Source organism: Varanus komodoensis, unplaced genomic scaffold, assembly GCF_004798865.1.
Source record: "Varanus komodoensis strain SLA01 unplaced genomic scaffold, ASM479886v1 scaffold9, whole genome shotgun sequence".
Lineage (NCBI taxonomy): Eukaryota > Metazoa > Chordata > Lepidosauria > Squamata > Varanidae > Varanus > Varanus komodoensis.
Genome location: NW_025336598.1, coordinates 32,653,957 through 32,669,126, shown reverse-complemented (window position 1 = coordinate 32,669,126; position 15,170 = coordinate 32,653,957). Strand labels below are relative to the sequence as shown.

The window sequence follows — 15,170 nt, the reverse complement described above, 5'->3', positions numbered from 1 at the left end:
AAGATATTAAGTGCTCTTGGAGGGGAAGCTTGATGATGGGAGCTAAGCTGTCTAAGCGAAGCCTGGCTATTATTTGTGATCTTCCCTGAAATGACAATAACTTTTACAGCCGGAACATGGTCCTAATAGTCTTTTCCCAACATTACGTAAGCAGGCTTGCTTGTCACAATGGACATTCCTTTTGATCCTCTCCTTTCTGCAGCCCAGATGTGTGCACACCAAGTCTCTCAATCTTCTGGAACAGATTTTGGGAGCACCTGGATTATAAGCAGGATCTGCTCTGCCAGCAGTTTCCAGTCTGCTGGCTGCTGGACAACATTGGAAGCAATCCAAAATGCTTGTGTGAAACACAGATGCAATTACACTCTGGAGTAAATAGTCCAGAGAAACAGTGTGAGATGTGCCTACATAGTTGGTGAGTGCTACTCACTCAAGGAATTTCTCAAAGGGCACCTTGTTGCTCCTCTCCCGGGTGGTTTGTCACCATCTTTCTTTGTAAAACGTATGTTACAGCTCTCTGAAACCTGCTGGTGAAATGTCCAATAAACCATCTGGCCCAATGACATGGATCTGAGTTTTTGAGGTGTGAAAATGTAGAAAGTCAGCTGCAGATGACAACAAGCTCTCTTGACCCTTGCCCATCCTGGCTTATTCAAGGCTGTCCAGGAGGATCCAGGGACTGGTGAGTGCATCTTTCCTGAAGAGGTGTTGCTCGGCATCTTCAAGAAGGTGATGGCACATCCACTTCTGAGAAACCTCTTCCTGATATCTGAAGAGTGATACCAACCATCACCTGCTTACAAACATCCCTTTTTGGGACAGGGTGCTTGAGGAAATGGTGGCTGTGCAGTGGCAGAGATGTTGGAAAGTAAGAACTATCTCAACCTGCTTCAGTCTGGGTTCAAGCCAGTCTTTGGGACAGAATTAGCTCTGGTTGTACTGACAGTTGGTCTCTTGCAGGAGAAAGATAAAGGGAGTACAACTCAGTCGCTCCTGTTCACTATTTCAACAATGTTTGATACCACTGACTTTCACAGTATTCTTTTGGATTGTCTCCAGGAATTAGGAATTGGGAAAACTGTTTTGTAGTGGTTTTCCCTCATATATCTAGAACTTTCCAAAGGTAGCACTGGCTGATTGTGCTTCTGCTGTCTGGTAATTATGTTGTCAAACACTGTTGGATATTCCAGGGTCCTGGGGTCCCCATGCAATCTAATATCGATATCAGAGGTGGGGAACTTCAGATGTGGCCCTCCTAGGTTCCTCCCTTCCCTTCTCCTACTTTCCCTAAACCACCGGCTATCTGATGGCTTTCCAGCTTTTGTGAAGCTTTCCCTCATCCAATAAGGTTTCTAATGCTTCTGCTAAGGCTCATTTACTGGCAATAACAACTTTAAATTACAATTTGCTGGTATTTAAAAATAAATGTTGGTCCCTTTTGCTTTCAGCCCCACCCACCACTGGGAACACAGCCCTGGAGAGCTTCTCCAAAGCTGAGTTCCACCCATGAGTTGGAAGAAGCTTCCCACACCTGATCATCTAGATCAAGCTGTTTGGGCAATCACTGGGAATTTAGTGAGGTGCCATCAGTGTGCTGATGACATCCAGGTCTATTTCTCTGTAACATCTACATCAGGATTGAGCATGGGCATTCTGAACCAGTGCAGGGAAGCAGGGGTGGTTGGATGAAGGCCAATAAACTGAGACTGAATCTTGACAAGACAGAGATTCCATGGAGGGGCAATTCTCCGGTAGAGGAAGTAGGGAGATTGCCTATTTTAAATGGGGTTGCAGTCCTTCAGAATGGGCAGGTAAATAGTTTGAGGGTATTCTTAGATTTACTGTTGTCATTAGAAGCCCAAGTGTAAGAATTGCCTTTTATAAGCTGCAGCTCTTATGTCAGCAATCTCCTTTTCTGGACAGTAATAGACCGGGCACTGCACATGTGCACTGGTATCTTTGCATTTAGGCTAGGGCTGCCCTTGAGCTCAGTCTAGAAGCTGCAGTTGGTGCAGAATGTGGTAGTCAGCACAGATTTGCTACCTTGCACATACTACACTTATGTTGAAGCAGCTGCACTGACTACCTGTTAACTATTGTGCTGAGATCAAGGTGGTGTTGTTAGCATACAAAGCCCAGAAAAACCTGGTAGCTCTCCTGTCTCAGTATAGACTGGTGTGATCACCAAGATCATTACAGAAGGCCTTGTTTTACTGTGACTTGCAGACTGCCATCTTTCAGGAACTTGGAAAGAGTGCCTACCTTATGGAATGCTTTCCCCATCTGTATTCAGGAGACACCAACTGTGGCATGTTTTAGGTGCCTGTTGAAAACCCATGCCTGAATGTTTGTGCTGCCTAGTTAATTTGTTTATTAAATCTGAGCTTTTTGCTTTCATTTTACATATTCAAACGATGAGTTTTTGTATTTATTATGACATATTTAATCTATAATTTTATAAACAGAGATATCCAAGAAGTATATAAATTGAAAAATAAACAACAAAATAATAAATTGTAAATAATGCCACAGAAGCAAATAAAGTATTTTATGGTAACTTACTTGTAAATATTTCTTCTTCCTGGATAGCCTTCAAATTCATTGCTTGAATAGAATCTGGAATGCAATTCACATTATCAAATATAACATCCTTTAACAGAGCAAGGAGCTCTTCATTATTGTGCATTCTACAAGCGGGATCTGCAAGAAAATGTTGCAGTGTAAACATTCCATCCATCCATCCATCCCCTCTCTCAGGATACTCTGTTCCATTCCCATTCCTCCCAGTTTTCCATCTCTTTCCACCAACAGTTAGCCCATTCAGCATGCTTGTTCTCTTCAGTTCCCCCTTCCCCTAAAATTCTTTTGTACTTCTTTAAACCTCTCAGTTCCCTTGAGTCTGCCTTACTGTGGTGCCACTCTGGCCAAAGATCAATACTGGCCAGAAATAAATTCACAATCAACATGCAGGTTTTTGCTAGGCCCCTGGAGAAACATGCAACAATATCCTAGCAAATGCAAAGACCTGAATATATCTGCATTTGTATGTCTTGTGCGCTGGAGCTCACCTCCGCTTCCCCTCAACCCATCCCTGTGATGAGGAGGGGTGAACTTTTCTCTCTGAGTGAGAAGCAGTGGAGTGTGGCAGAATTTCTACATCCAGGGCATTACGGCCCATTCATACATCCAGCATGACGGAAAAACTTTGTGGTCGTGGAGGTGGGGTATAATTGTGCTTTACTTGAAGCTGAACAGGCATTTCAAACGTGAGTTTGTCCAGGCTCTCAAATGGTATGTTATGGGGTTATATCACTCTCAGTGAGACCTTTACTTGTAAGTCCCACTACATTTAATGGGACTTACACACTGCAGGTTAGTGTGTATAAGATTTCCCTTTGCCTTTCTCGTTCTTGGAGGAACTGCATTGGCCCAAGAAGGTTTTTTTACGGGAAGTGCCCTGATAAAGCCAGTTTTCCCACACCCTCAGTGTAGCTGACAGTGAGTGCAGGTTAGGTTGGATTACTATCCGGAAGCATGAGGCATTCTGCCCCTTCTGGTCCTCCTCCCAATCCGGCTGTGCTTGCAGAAGTCATGCCACTCCCTCCCCCACTAGAAAAGGAACTTTGAAGCGTGGTTGATTTAGCCCCCCCATCTCCTTCCCTGGTCTCATGGTGCAGCTGATCACTTCGCTGCTTCATGACTGGCGTAGGTACATGTAGCCACAGCATCTGTGCAAAATCCCTGGATTGCAACCAGAAACAGGCATGCCAAAATCCATATTTATTGCACCAAGAATACTAAGTCAATATGTAATGGTGTCTTATCTTCACAGCTACATTGTTAGGCACCTCCAGTAATGGGCTTCTTTACTCAAAAAGTGATTCAGCTGTCTGTCTGTAAAGCCCAGGTTCAATGCAACATCAGGTTCTTTCAAGACAATAATTGGCAATGGGGATCCTTATTTATTGATTGATTTAGGTCATCTGGGAAGTCCTCAGATGCTGACCTGCAAAATGGGTATCTGCTATGTAAGTTGAATGGAAAATTAAGTTTTGCATGAAGCAACTTCCATTGACAAGCGACATAACCAACACGCTGAGGCATGCTTACATTGCATCATCTGTGACTTTGTAAATGTAGATGGCCTCCCACTTTCCGCTGGTGATTTGGACCGCGTTTTCCTACAAAAATGAACCATTTGGAATCAGGTACTTATTTCTGCACATGCACTACAATATTATGAGAACTTTCAATTCATTTTCTGTTTAACATACCACTGAGTCTCTGATGTAATGAATATGTTTGTAACCATTCTTGTCACTAAAAATTCTGTAGTATGAAAAGCTGTCTGAAGTGAAATATGGTCCTGAAACAAAGAACTGAGACAAGACAAACAAACATACCAAAAATAAGATACAGAAGCCATATATTCACATGTTATGTTCACATGACTCCAGTTCCCCGTCAGCTTCACTGGCTCCCCATTGAAGTCCGGGCCCAATTCAAGGTGTTGGTAATGACCTATAAAGCCCTAAACGGCTTGGGTCCTGGCTACCTGAAGGAGCGCTTACATCCATATGTGCCCAGCCGCCCCTTGAGATCTGTGGGAGAGGCCCTTCTCCGGGAACCCTCCATGAAGGAAATTAGGAGGGTGGTTACTCGGAGGAGGGCTTTCTCAGCAGTGGCGCCTAAGTTATGGAATGCGCTCCCCAGAGAGGTCCGCCTGGCGCCGCCGTCATTTGTTTTTTGGCGCCAGGCGAAGACCTTTTTATTTAAGCAACATTTTAAATGCTAATACTACTGAATTTTATCTGGCCAGGGCGGCTTATTTTATAATGTGTGTTTTAAATTATTATGATTATTTTATATGTATATTTTAACTTATTGGTTTTATCTATTGTTGTAAGCCGCCCCGAGGCTTCGGCGAATGGGGCGGCATAAAAATGTTTTAATAAATAAATAAAAATAAATAAATATATGAAGTACAAATGAAGCCATGGAAATCAGCTGTACATAATGCACTGAGCATGGTGGGTGGCAGAATTTTAAAATAACCTGTCCTACTGTTAGTTTTCCAACCAGATGTGGGGGCAGAGGGGAAATGACTGCTCTTATAATTTGTGTATGTTAGTGAAAAGTGTAGAAAAATATTTTCATAATGCTTAAATAAATACCTTTAAAAATAATAGACAACTTGTTCCCAGACTTCCCCATGGCATGTATATCTGTGGTGGTCACGGTCCTTTTCCATATGAGGATGCATTTTACATAAAAGTGCAATACTACACTTCAAGATTCATGGTACTGCTTGTGAACATTTGAACACGTAGTAACAAATTAGTTAGTTGCTACATGCTTCCATCATTCTTCTCGCATACCAAGGCTAAATTCCAACTTAGGTTTCAGCAGCTGATGGGGAAATTCCCTCGGTCCCTTTGAAAGTGCTAAAAACAAGTGCATGCAAACTAAAGGGCAAGATATATACAAATGGAAATATACTGTAATTCTTCTGAACATTTATATTCACAACTGTAACATGTATATATATTCTTCCTCCTCTTCCGGTTTCTATCCTTAAATGAGACTTCATTTTAATTCCTTGTTAAAGAACAAAAGCACTTCTTAAAATGAAATCTAATTGCATGGATTTGAAACAGTGCAAAACAAAATCCTTGTCTGTGTAGACCAATGAAGATCTGTCATACTTCTAACAAAATCAAAAGTTTAAAGGTAATAATCATCATACTCCACCAGCCCATCCTGTGTGACTCTCTTCTGTATGCTGCTGAGCCTGCAAAGTTAAAACAAGACAACTGTGTCACAACATGTGACGGAAGTGGAATAGGTATCATAGAAGATAATTTTCAATCAAACACAGACACTGAAAACTAAGGCCTGGTTTAAACTTTTTCACAGGATGGAGACAAAGAGGGAGCTCCTCCTCCTTACCAGATAAATGACATCGCATATGATGCATGGACTCCATATGAATCCCTTCCCTGGAAGTGTTGTGTGAACCCGTGTCAGCATGATGGCACTTCATTAAGCCCACCTCATGCCAGATGTTTCCTGCCAAATGCAATCTAGAATCTTCACAAGTGCTTTTTAAAAATGAGCCGAGATCCATAAATGGCACGCACATTTGCACGACCCCAGATTTCTGCAGAGCCTTTCCCTCTTTCCCCAACTGCTCTTTGAAAGGGATCTTTCACACTCTGTTTTTCAGGGTGTGCCTCTGTTACATCCAGTCTGAAAGGTGATAATCTTACAATATAGCTCTCCACAGCTGAGCAGGAACAGCTGAGCACAGGAACACCAGACTTGGTGTGTTTCGTAACAGAAAATAGGTTTGTTCACTAACAGATATAATGGCAGCCCTTGCATCAATCTGGAAACTGTATCATGGACCAGGAACTCCAACTCCCATCCTCAGAGGCCACCAACCCCTTGTCCCCTGACAGAGTTAACAGTGCAGGGAGAGGATTCAGCCACAGGAACGCATCACAGGGGTCCCAGCTCCCCAGGACCTAACTCCCCAGAAACGGCATGTAGAGGCACTTGCCTTGCCATCTTCAGCCTCTAAGGACATTAGCCAAGAAGACAGTTGCATGCCGCAGCTTCTTACACAACATTGTAGCTTGAGGCCACAAAAACAGGCCGGGCCCCAACTCAGTTAGTGCAGAGGTGAAGCCAGCCAGCCTGAAGGCAGCTAACCACTTTGCTGTTTCTTGGAGCAATTTCCAGCAATCCTGTTTGGTTGCCAGCCCCCTTGGGAGCTGATCTCTTCCCAACTTACTTTCCTGTGAAACCTGACTTCTTAACCTGGCCCCCACTGAAGATTTGCTCCATAGCAGAACCCTGGGATCCCACAGAGCACTGACAGAACCCACAGCCTGAAATGCATAATATGCTAGTTCTTGGTAATGAGTAGTGGCAACTTCCCAAAGTATGCACAACCTTTTGCTCTCCGCTTCAGTCTATTTTTGCTTCTAATGAGTATGATGTCTCTGGAAAATTCATTGTGCTTAACCTCCTATTAGCTCCAGGCTGGGTCCAACTGATTGCAGTCTCTTAGGGCCAACACAACAGATCCTCCTACTCCTTAGACATTTGCAGTACTTGGGAATGTTCTTACTCTTTTTTGTCTTTTTGTAGAAACTGGAACATTTAAAGCAGTCCTCCCACTTTGGTACCTTCCAGATGTGAGGACTACAACTTCCACGATCCCTAGCTTGCATGGCTCAGGGTGTGAAAGGCTGACTTGGAGTCTCTTAGGGCAAAAAGAGAGGCAACATAAAGATTGCTCATTCCTCTCTTCTTTCTCCTGGATTTGCAACCCAGGTCCTGTGTGATGACAAGAAGTAGCAAGTTGTTGGAGAACAATGGCCCACACAATATTCTTAACTTAGCCTGTTCTCCTCAGGAGCAGTGGAAGAGGCTGTCGCGTGAAGGTGTTGACATATATGTTTTCTGTCTGTGGAATGAGACCGTATCTTGGTTTTTTGCCCCAGGCAGCAAAATACTGATCACACCTAACAGCACTTCTGAAATAGCTCCACTATTCTTGAATTGTTGCTTTCATCTCCACATTTAGCCATTTGAATGGTGTATTTTATACAAAAATCTCAACATATGCTATTATAACTTGGTAAAATTAGACTGATATGCTAAAAGTCTTCCATGTGCTTTAGTTCCTAGCTTATGATTCACTTTCAAAGTTCCTAGTGTACTGCCAAAATTTTAAATTAATGTATGGTTCAAACATTTAGCATTCTGGTTTTTACATGAAAATAAATTATTAGGAGGCTATGTTTGACAAGGTTGCATACTGTTGATTTATACATGTATATAACATATTTATTTTCTTTGAGATACGTTTAATACTGTCGATGAAATATTTCTTTACCTTCTGGAGTTCTGTGAAATGTTTTCAGTAAACTTTATGTTCTGAAGAAAGTATTTTGCTTTCAACAGTCAGGGTTATATCTTCTCCTCCAGGGGCTCAGTACTGTACTATGCTGAGCACTTGAGACTGTCAAAAATTTTACTGAAAGGGAAGGGTGCTCAGGAAGCTCCCAGGATTATGTCTGTTGGATAAGGCTGCTCACTGGGCTTTGCATTTTATAGAAGGAAATGGGGCCACTCTAAGACGTTTTGATGCTGTGAAGTGAAGGCAAGGCACCTCCAACACCTAATTCAACATACAGTAACCAAATGTTGAGTCCCATATTTGGCTATGGGATGATTCCCTCCACTGCACTTGAGGACAGCAGACTAACTTAGGGACACAGGACAAGCCATGCAGTTCTTACAACTCTGTCCTTCTACACTCTCCCCTCTCCTACCAGCTACTTCTGCCTAAGGTGGCTGCCTCAGTTCAGCCTAATGGTGGAGCCAGCCTTAAGAGGCAACCAAATACAGCCAAGCTGGAAGGCAGCAACAGCATCATCAGGGAGCTGACAAGGGCCCAGAGCTGCTGTTCTGGGTCCCCTTCTCCATGAGCCACGGCCACTGTAACGGCCCACAATGTCCCGCAGCAACATCACTCTGCAGCTTTGTCAGTAATGACACAGCGAATGAAGGAATTGCAGTGCTGGTGATCCCGTACTCCTTACAAGGCCGCCATTCTCAATCTGAATTATTGTCCTCTGGCAATAAGCACACATACCCTTCCCTGAGACTGGACACAGATAAACAGAAGGAGGAAGAAAGGGGCTGCTGACTTGCACGGGGGGAACCAAAGGATCCCATGCTGAAGTCTCTTCATGGAATTGTATGGGGCGGAATCATTTATAATGGAAAGCTTCAAATACAGGACAAGGGGGAAAGCTGGTGGCTTTTGCATTTCTTGCTTGGAAATGTTTGCTCTATATTAAATAACACACCCAGTTTCCTAGCAAAGGGACATCAAGCTTCTCCCAAACCCATTAGCGATTTAGTAAAAGCAATGGTTTATTGCCAATGACTGACAAGGGGAAAATCGGACAAGAAGATATTCCTGTGATGCCACCCTTGCTGATGCATTTCCCCCGTAAAACACCATCCACTCAACTAAGGTGCTGACCCTTATAAAACTAAGCACAGCTAAATCCTAATTTCAGTGAAAAGCACAAATGTGCCCACTGTTTCATTTCTATAAGCGACTCTCATTGACCTCTGCAAGACTGTCACATCTGAAGCTCTGGATAAACGCATTGGTAGCCTTGGAGGCCTTTTGATGAACCACAACCTTGTCTTGCTTTTAGTTTAATTCACTGGGAGATATTATATTTGTATTTTCTTTATATGTCTTATTTCACAATGTATAAAGCTCAGTGTACCCTCCTGGATTTGCAGGACCGTATCACCGGTCCTTTTTATTGTCTCCCAGTGTACAGCATAGCCCCCACTTCTTATGCATTACTACTTCCACTCTGAACAGAAAACAGAGTAAGTGATGGAAATATAGTCCCCCAGAGGTCTTTTGAATAAACACAGTTTAATGGCGTTCTCCCATCTGCTCACACGCCTATTAAATAACCATTGGTGCAGATTGATATGAGAAAAGCACTCTCTAAACAAAGTGTAAGAGCGGTTTCAGCAGCACCTCTCATCCGGTGAGGACATGCTGAGGAGTGCGATTGTTACTGGATAGAGGGCCTGAGGTTGCCAGGATGCTGACTGCTCCAGCTCCAAGCCCAGCAAAACGCTTCAGAGGGACAGAGCATCACCCAAATACATTTCTAGCATGCAGCTCTGCGTTCTGTATAGGGGCTCTGCCAGCAGTGGCGAAAATAAGGCAAAAGGAATTTCAGTGCTACAGTTCAGTTAATGAGACTAGGGAAATAAGGAGGGCTGTCCAGAAACAGGGTGTCTGGTGCAGCACAATCGACAGCTCTTGCTAAGGCTCTCTGACATGCTATTACTACAGTAGTAGGAATTCATAGAAATGAGGTAGAGATGACAGAAGCACAAATGTTTGGACTTTTTCTTACCCTGAAAGCCTAAAGAAGACACCCACCACCACACACACACACAAGGAGAGGGTTAAAAACTGGACCTCCTTTCATAAGAGGGGGTGAGAAATGCTTCCAAAATGATGTTTGTTTCCATGTCAGCAGAGAAATCAGAAACATTAACTGCAGCGCAACTGAAGCCAGGGTAGGAGTGGGATGGTTAAATGCTGATGAATTGTTGGATTTTAGTGTAACCTAACATTGCATAACTGACTTTGAAACTAGATATTGTCCCCATGTAGTAATTTTTAAAAACCAAAGAAAGAGTTGGAGCCAGTTCAAATTTCAGGAAGTGCAGGAGGAACGGTCAGAAATCTCCTACCTGGTCCCTTCTGTTCTGGGCTGCTGGAACTGCTCTTTCTGTAGGGGAGCTTTAGATCCAACTCAGAGTTGGGAATATGTTTTCCACCCTTTTATACAGAAGCAACAGTATTGCTGTGAATGCTCATTAGTAGTTGCCAGAAGCAACTCTTGTTTTAAACATGAGACGGGTGGGAAAAGAATACCTCTGGGCAGCCCCAGGTTCTGGAGTACTCATTGTAGTCACAGATGGCCAACACCGTGAAGTTCTGGACCCTTTTCAGCCACTGCACACAGATTCGGGTATCTGTTACCCAGGTAATCCAAGTGACATAGTAATCACTGAAGAGAAAAGGGAAGAGAAAAGGGCAAATGAGTGTGGCTGGAGACTCACTAGTATTGTAGTGATAATAAGACATTCAGGACAGGTTGCGGAGCAATCTTATCCCCTTCAGGCAGCCTTCTTCAGAGGGTGATGACACTGAAGAGGTCTCCATTTGGCCATAGCAGACCAGCCCTCCCATAAGGTGGAATATGGCAGCTGCACCAGGCTGGGTGCAAGGGAAAATGGCAGCAACCCACCCTCCCAGCAGAGTTGTCTCCTCAAAGCATCTCCCAGGGTACTCCTGATGCCTTTAGATGAAGTGGTGCCCCCTCATCTGCCAGCCACGAATTGGTATAGCTTATTTCATATCCCTCTTAGTGGTGCTGGCCAGGATTCCGGTTGGGGGGGGGGGCACAGATCAGCCAAGCTAACAAGACCAGGAAATGCCCCCTCCACACGATCTCTGTAGAAGATCCACCACTTCGTTCTTCCAGACCCCACTAAGGATCATACAGTGAGTGGCCTTGCATATTGTTTGACCCCAGACTGGTTGTGTCACAGTGGCTTAAGATGAGCCGATAAGCTGCCCTCACAAGCCATAGCTTGCTCTAGGGTTTGGTGGCCTACCATGTCATACACACCCAGATAACACAACGTACCAGGGGACAAACCAATTTGCCAAAAAGGCTCTTGGCAAAAAGTGGCAAAAACAGCTTGCTGCTGTGGCCAAGTGGCTCTGTGCAAGTTCTGATGACCGTTACCATGGAGTGCACAAGAAGCCCTTCAGGACAGCCGCCAGAGGCTCCTCAAGCCATTGTGGCCAGCAGACTAAGGCCGACGTCTGGGGAGGTGCAGGGTGAGCTGTGCTCTGCCCTGCCAGCTCTGGAATAGGGTGAGCCCAGCAAGGCTCAGACCCTGCCCCAGAAGGGCTGGCAGCTGCAGCAACACAGGGCAAGCTGTATTGTACTTGGCCGCCTCTAGAGGAAGCCATGCAGAATGCTGCAGGGCAGCTGCTATGCCAGGCCAGGTGGAGGGAGCATGTTCCACTGGGCCTCTTTCGCAGTGGCAAGAGAGGGGAAGGGGGTCCTGCTGCCACAGCCAGCCAATCCGGCTGGGTGTGGCACTAGCCATCCTGTTGCCTGTGCATGAGTAGACTGAAGCGATGGGTGGTCCCCCATCCCGACATCCTCTGACATGCTATCAAGTGGCTGTGGAAGCGGAAACCTTGGTGCTCCCACAGTGTCTCCTGGGATACCTGCAGGAAGACTGAGGGGAGAGGAGGGTGATGAGGAGGCACCATGCCCCCAGTGCGCCCAGTTGTCTGTCAGGAATATGGGTGGTAGGCTGGATCATAAGCCACATCCTGCAGAGCTTTCTTTGGGTCATGCCAACCCTCCCAGTGAGAGCTCTGATGGCAGCAGAACATCAAAACCTACTCTACGGATTCACAGCATATATAAGAACTCCTGCACAGAAGACAAATCTTTCAAAAATGTACTGGGAAGGACAAACAGTTCAAAATAACATTCTATTACTTGCAAAAGAAAAGATGAATGTGAGAAGATATGACCTTGATGCTATTGCTGCTGGAGCAGGTATCTCCTTTGGGCTCGAACTTTCAGGGCTAGCAGTGTCTATCACAAATACTCTAACTGTAGGGTTTTTTGCTCCAGCCTTCAAAAGGAAAAGTATCAGCAGATTATTCAAAATATTATCTAGAGGATTTGGTTAAGACATTTTTTTCTATTTTAAAATTAAACCTTCTCCTTTACAGGGAAACTATTTCAGTCACACATGATGAAAACAGATTTGTGTAACTGTTTTTATCACCACTTTTTCAGACTGGCAAAGCAGTGCAGCAGTGGAAGCTCTGTGATGCCACGCGCCATTTTTCTATCATGATGTTTTCAAAAGGGGAGCTTTGGGCTCTCTGATCCTTCACTGAAATCTTAAGGGCTTGGTGGCTTTTTAAAGCAGCTCTATCTACAAGGATGGCGCTATAGCTCAGGGGTAAAGAACATGCTTTGCATGCACAGAATCCAGGATTCAATCCTTGTCATCTTCGGGAGGGCCGGGAAAAGTTTCCTCTCCAAAACCCTGGAGAGCCTGCTGCAGTTTCTTTCAGTCCTCAGTTCTGAAGGCCTGTCTCTGAAGTATGAAGATCAGTGAGACTGCTCTGGCACACTGGTGCTGAAAGCGACCAGTGCCTCTTCAAGTCTGCAATGGGAGGCCACTGATCTCTTGACTAGCAGTTTAATGCATATGCGGAAGTGCTTTTCACCCAGTAAAAAAAGCTTCCTTATTTATTCAGAGCAGTATTTGTAGGCTGCCTTTTAGGACTATACCAGGGCTGGGGAATCTTGATCCTTCCAGATGTCATTGAACTACAACTCCCACCATTCCTGACCACCATGCTGGCTGGGGCTGGTAGGAGCTGGAGTATGACAACATCTGGGGAACATTCCCCAACCCTAGCGTAGTCCTTCCATGTTCATAGCAGACTGGTGTCTATTAGCCCATCAGGCATGCAACAAATAATGAAAGCCAGGACCCTGCATCCCACCCCCTGGCAACTCCCCTTTAACAAATGTTTAAGGGAGTGATTAATTCCTCAGCCTCTTATTCCCCTTCCCTTCTTGTGTGCATTTCTCTTTTTGCACATATAAGAGTCTGTGACAACAAAGCACATCTTCCCCCTCCCTTGTCAGCAGCCATCTTGAATGCTGAATGTTACTCTAATGTGGGGGCTAAGTGTGTCCCACTGTATCTCCAGGGTAAGAGATGGATCAGGTCCTTCATTATGTTATTTTTGAAATACGCAACACTTGAATCCAGTTTTAGTCTAACCCTAATCATTAAATATGAGAAATCCAAACACCTATGTGTTAAAATATGATACAATCTTATTCAATATAAATAATATTTTATTTAATATGAAAATCAACATACCTTTGGATATGGAATAGTTATTTTTCTAGGGTATTGCTTCTCACCATAAAAGGAATATTCAATAACTGGTATCTCCGTGTCATTGAACTGTATATATGCCAGATTCTTGGCATGTGGGGACCACCACAGCGCGTATTTCACAGCCAGCATTTCCTCTAAAAGAAATTAGGTAAGATCTCATCTGTGTTCTACTACAAAAGATCAGGATCAGGCTACCACTGCCTTATCAGAGCACCATTAGTGTGTGTGTGTGTGTGTGTGTGTGTGTGAGAGAGAGAGAGAGAGAGAGAGAGAGAGAGAGAGAGAGAGAGTCCGTGCATGACCGTGTCTGTGTTTCTCTGATAAATTGCCACAACTGCATCTATCCTAATGACAGGCCCATAGCAAAAATGACACCCGAGGCACAATTTCCGTTGCTCTGATTTCTCTTTCCCACTTTCTTCTGGATAAGTCCCAAGCTAATTAATAGTGTGTTTGCAAGGAAGTGGGGGAGGCAGATCTGACATCCCCAGTGTGAAGGTAGCACAGCATCATGGAGCTTGCCATTACTCCAGCCTCTGCTGAACCAGAAAGGGAAGGTAAGAACATTCTTACCTCTCAGCTTTTAAGTACAATTCAGCTGAAATAATATGTATTGTCTCTTTTGATTATTTAGAGCACAATGCTATGCATGTTTAGATAGGGAAAAGAATCCTAGAAACTCCCAGAGTACAACAGCCAGCATGGCTTCCCAGAAGGAAATTAACATGCACAGGATCCTGCCCTTATAAACTGTGTCACATTTTGCTTGGCGATTCCCTATCAACCACCATAACCGGACTGCTCTTTTCAAAACAAGCAAGAGTGAGGTGCCACTGTTTTTTCTCCCTCTTAGATCATTACATATTTTTACATCCTGGAATACTTGCATTTTCCAAATGATCGGAACATTTCAATGTAGGTCAATTTTGTCTTTTACCTCTAAACTTGAGTACACAGTTCCTGTCTGATTTCATTACTGTATGAAAATTAACACCTATGACCACTTGACGATACTAAATCAGAATGATGATACTAAATCAGGATGATCCTTGGTCAGCAACCAGACTCTGCAGAGTTTTCTGGAAGGTACAGAAGATGGAGGGCCAAACCACCCCATCAACCTTCAAGGTGGTCCCCTGGCAAACCCCATTTCCAAAGCTACTCTCCTGAGCTCCCATTTCTGACTAGCAAGAGGCCTGAAGAAGCCCTGAGTTGCCCTTCCTTGGACATGAAGGTCCCGAGAGCCTGGGGAAGCTGAGGAAAGTCAAGGACAGGGACGTCTGCCGCTACTCCCCTCTCCCATTTGCTGCCTCACAGAACTTCTCACACAGTTCCAGAGGATTCCCCCCAATGCAGTGCAGACCACTGCCTTGTGCTTGCAGAGGTTTCAGCATAATTTTGCTCCCTGAAGTCTGGCTGCAACCCATTAACCTTTTCTGTATGCAGTCTGCTTTCCCATTCCTCAGACCAGACTTAATTAAAAATTTGTTACAGGTGCAAAATTATTTACTATGTTTTCTTTGCTCAGTGAAGAACTTTAGAAGGAAAATTAAAAGAAATGATGTCCTAATCTTACAGAT

General features: G+C 44.3%; 1 protein-coding gene across 2 annotated transcripts in view; it reads right to left on the bottom strand.

Annotated features, from left to right (window-relative positions):
• LOC123017174 (fibroblast activation protein alpha) overlaps window positions 1-15,170 on the bottom strand; it is a 61,722-nt gene that overhangs the window by 32,273 nt on the left and 14,279 nt on the right. For both annotated transcript variants that reach the window (XR_006413547.1, XM_044418337.1), the window contains exons 9-15: window positions 13,570-13,724; window positions 12,191-12,294; window positions 10,502-10,637; window positions 5,747-5,791; window positions 4,275-4,379; window positions 4,111-4,181; window positions 2,563-2,616 (exon numbers count right to left, since the gene is read on the bottom strand). Coding sequence is in view for 1 of the 2 variants with exons in the window: in XM_044418337.1 (XP_044274272.1) it covers window positions 2,563-2,616; window positions 4,111-4,181; window positions 4,275-4,379; window positions 5,747-5,791; window positions 10,502-10,637; window positions 12,191-12,294; window positions 13,570-13,724 (670 nt within the window). In the remaining variant the exon portion in view is untranslated. The remainder of the gene's footprint in view (window positions 1-2,562; window positions 2,617-4,110; window positions 4,182-4,274; window positions 4,380-5,746; window positions 5,792-10,501; window positions 10,638-12,190; window positions 12,295-13,569; window positions 13,725-15,170) is intronic.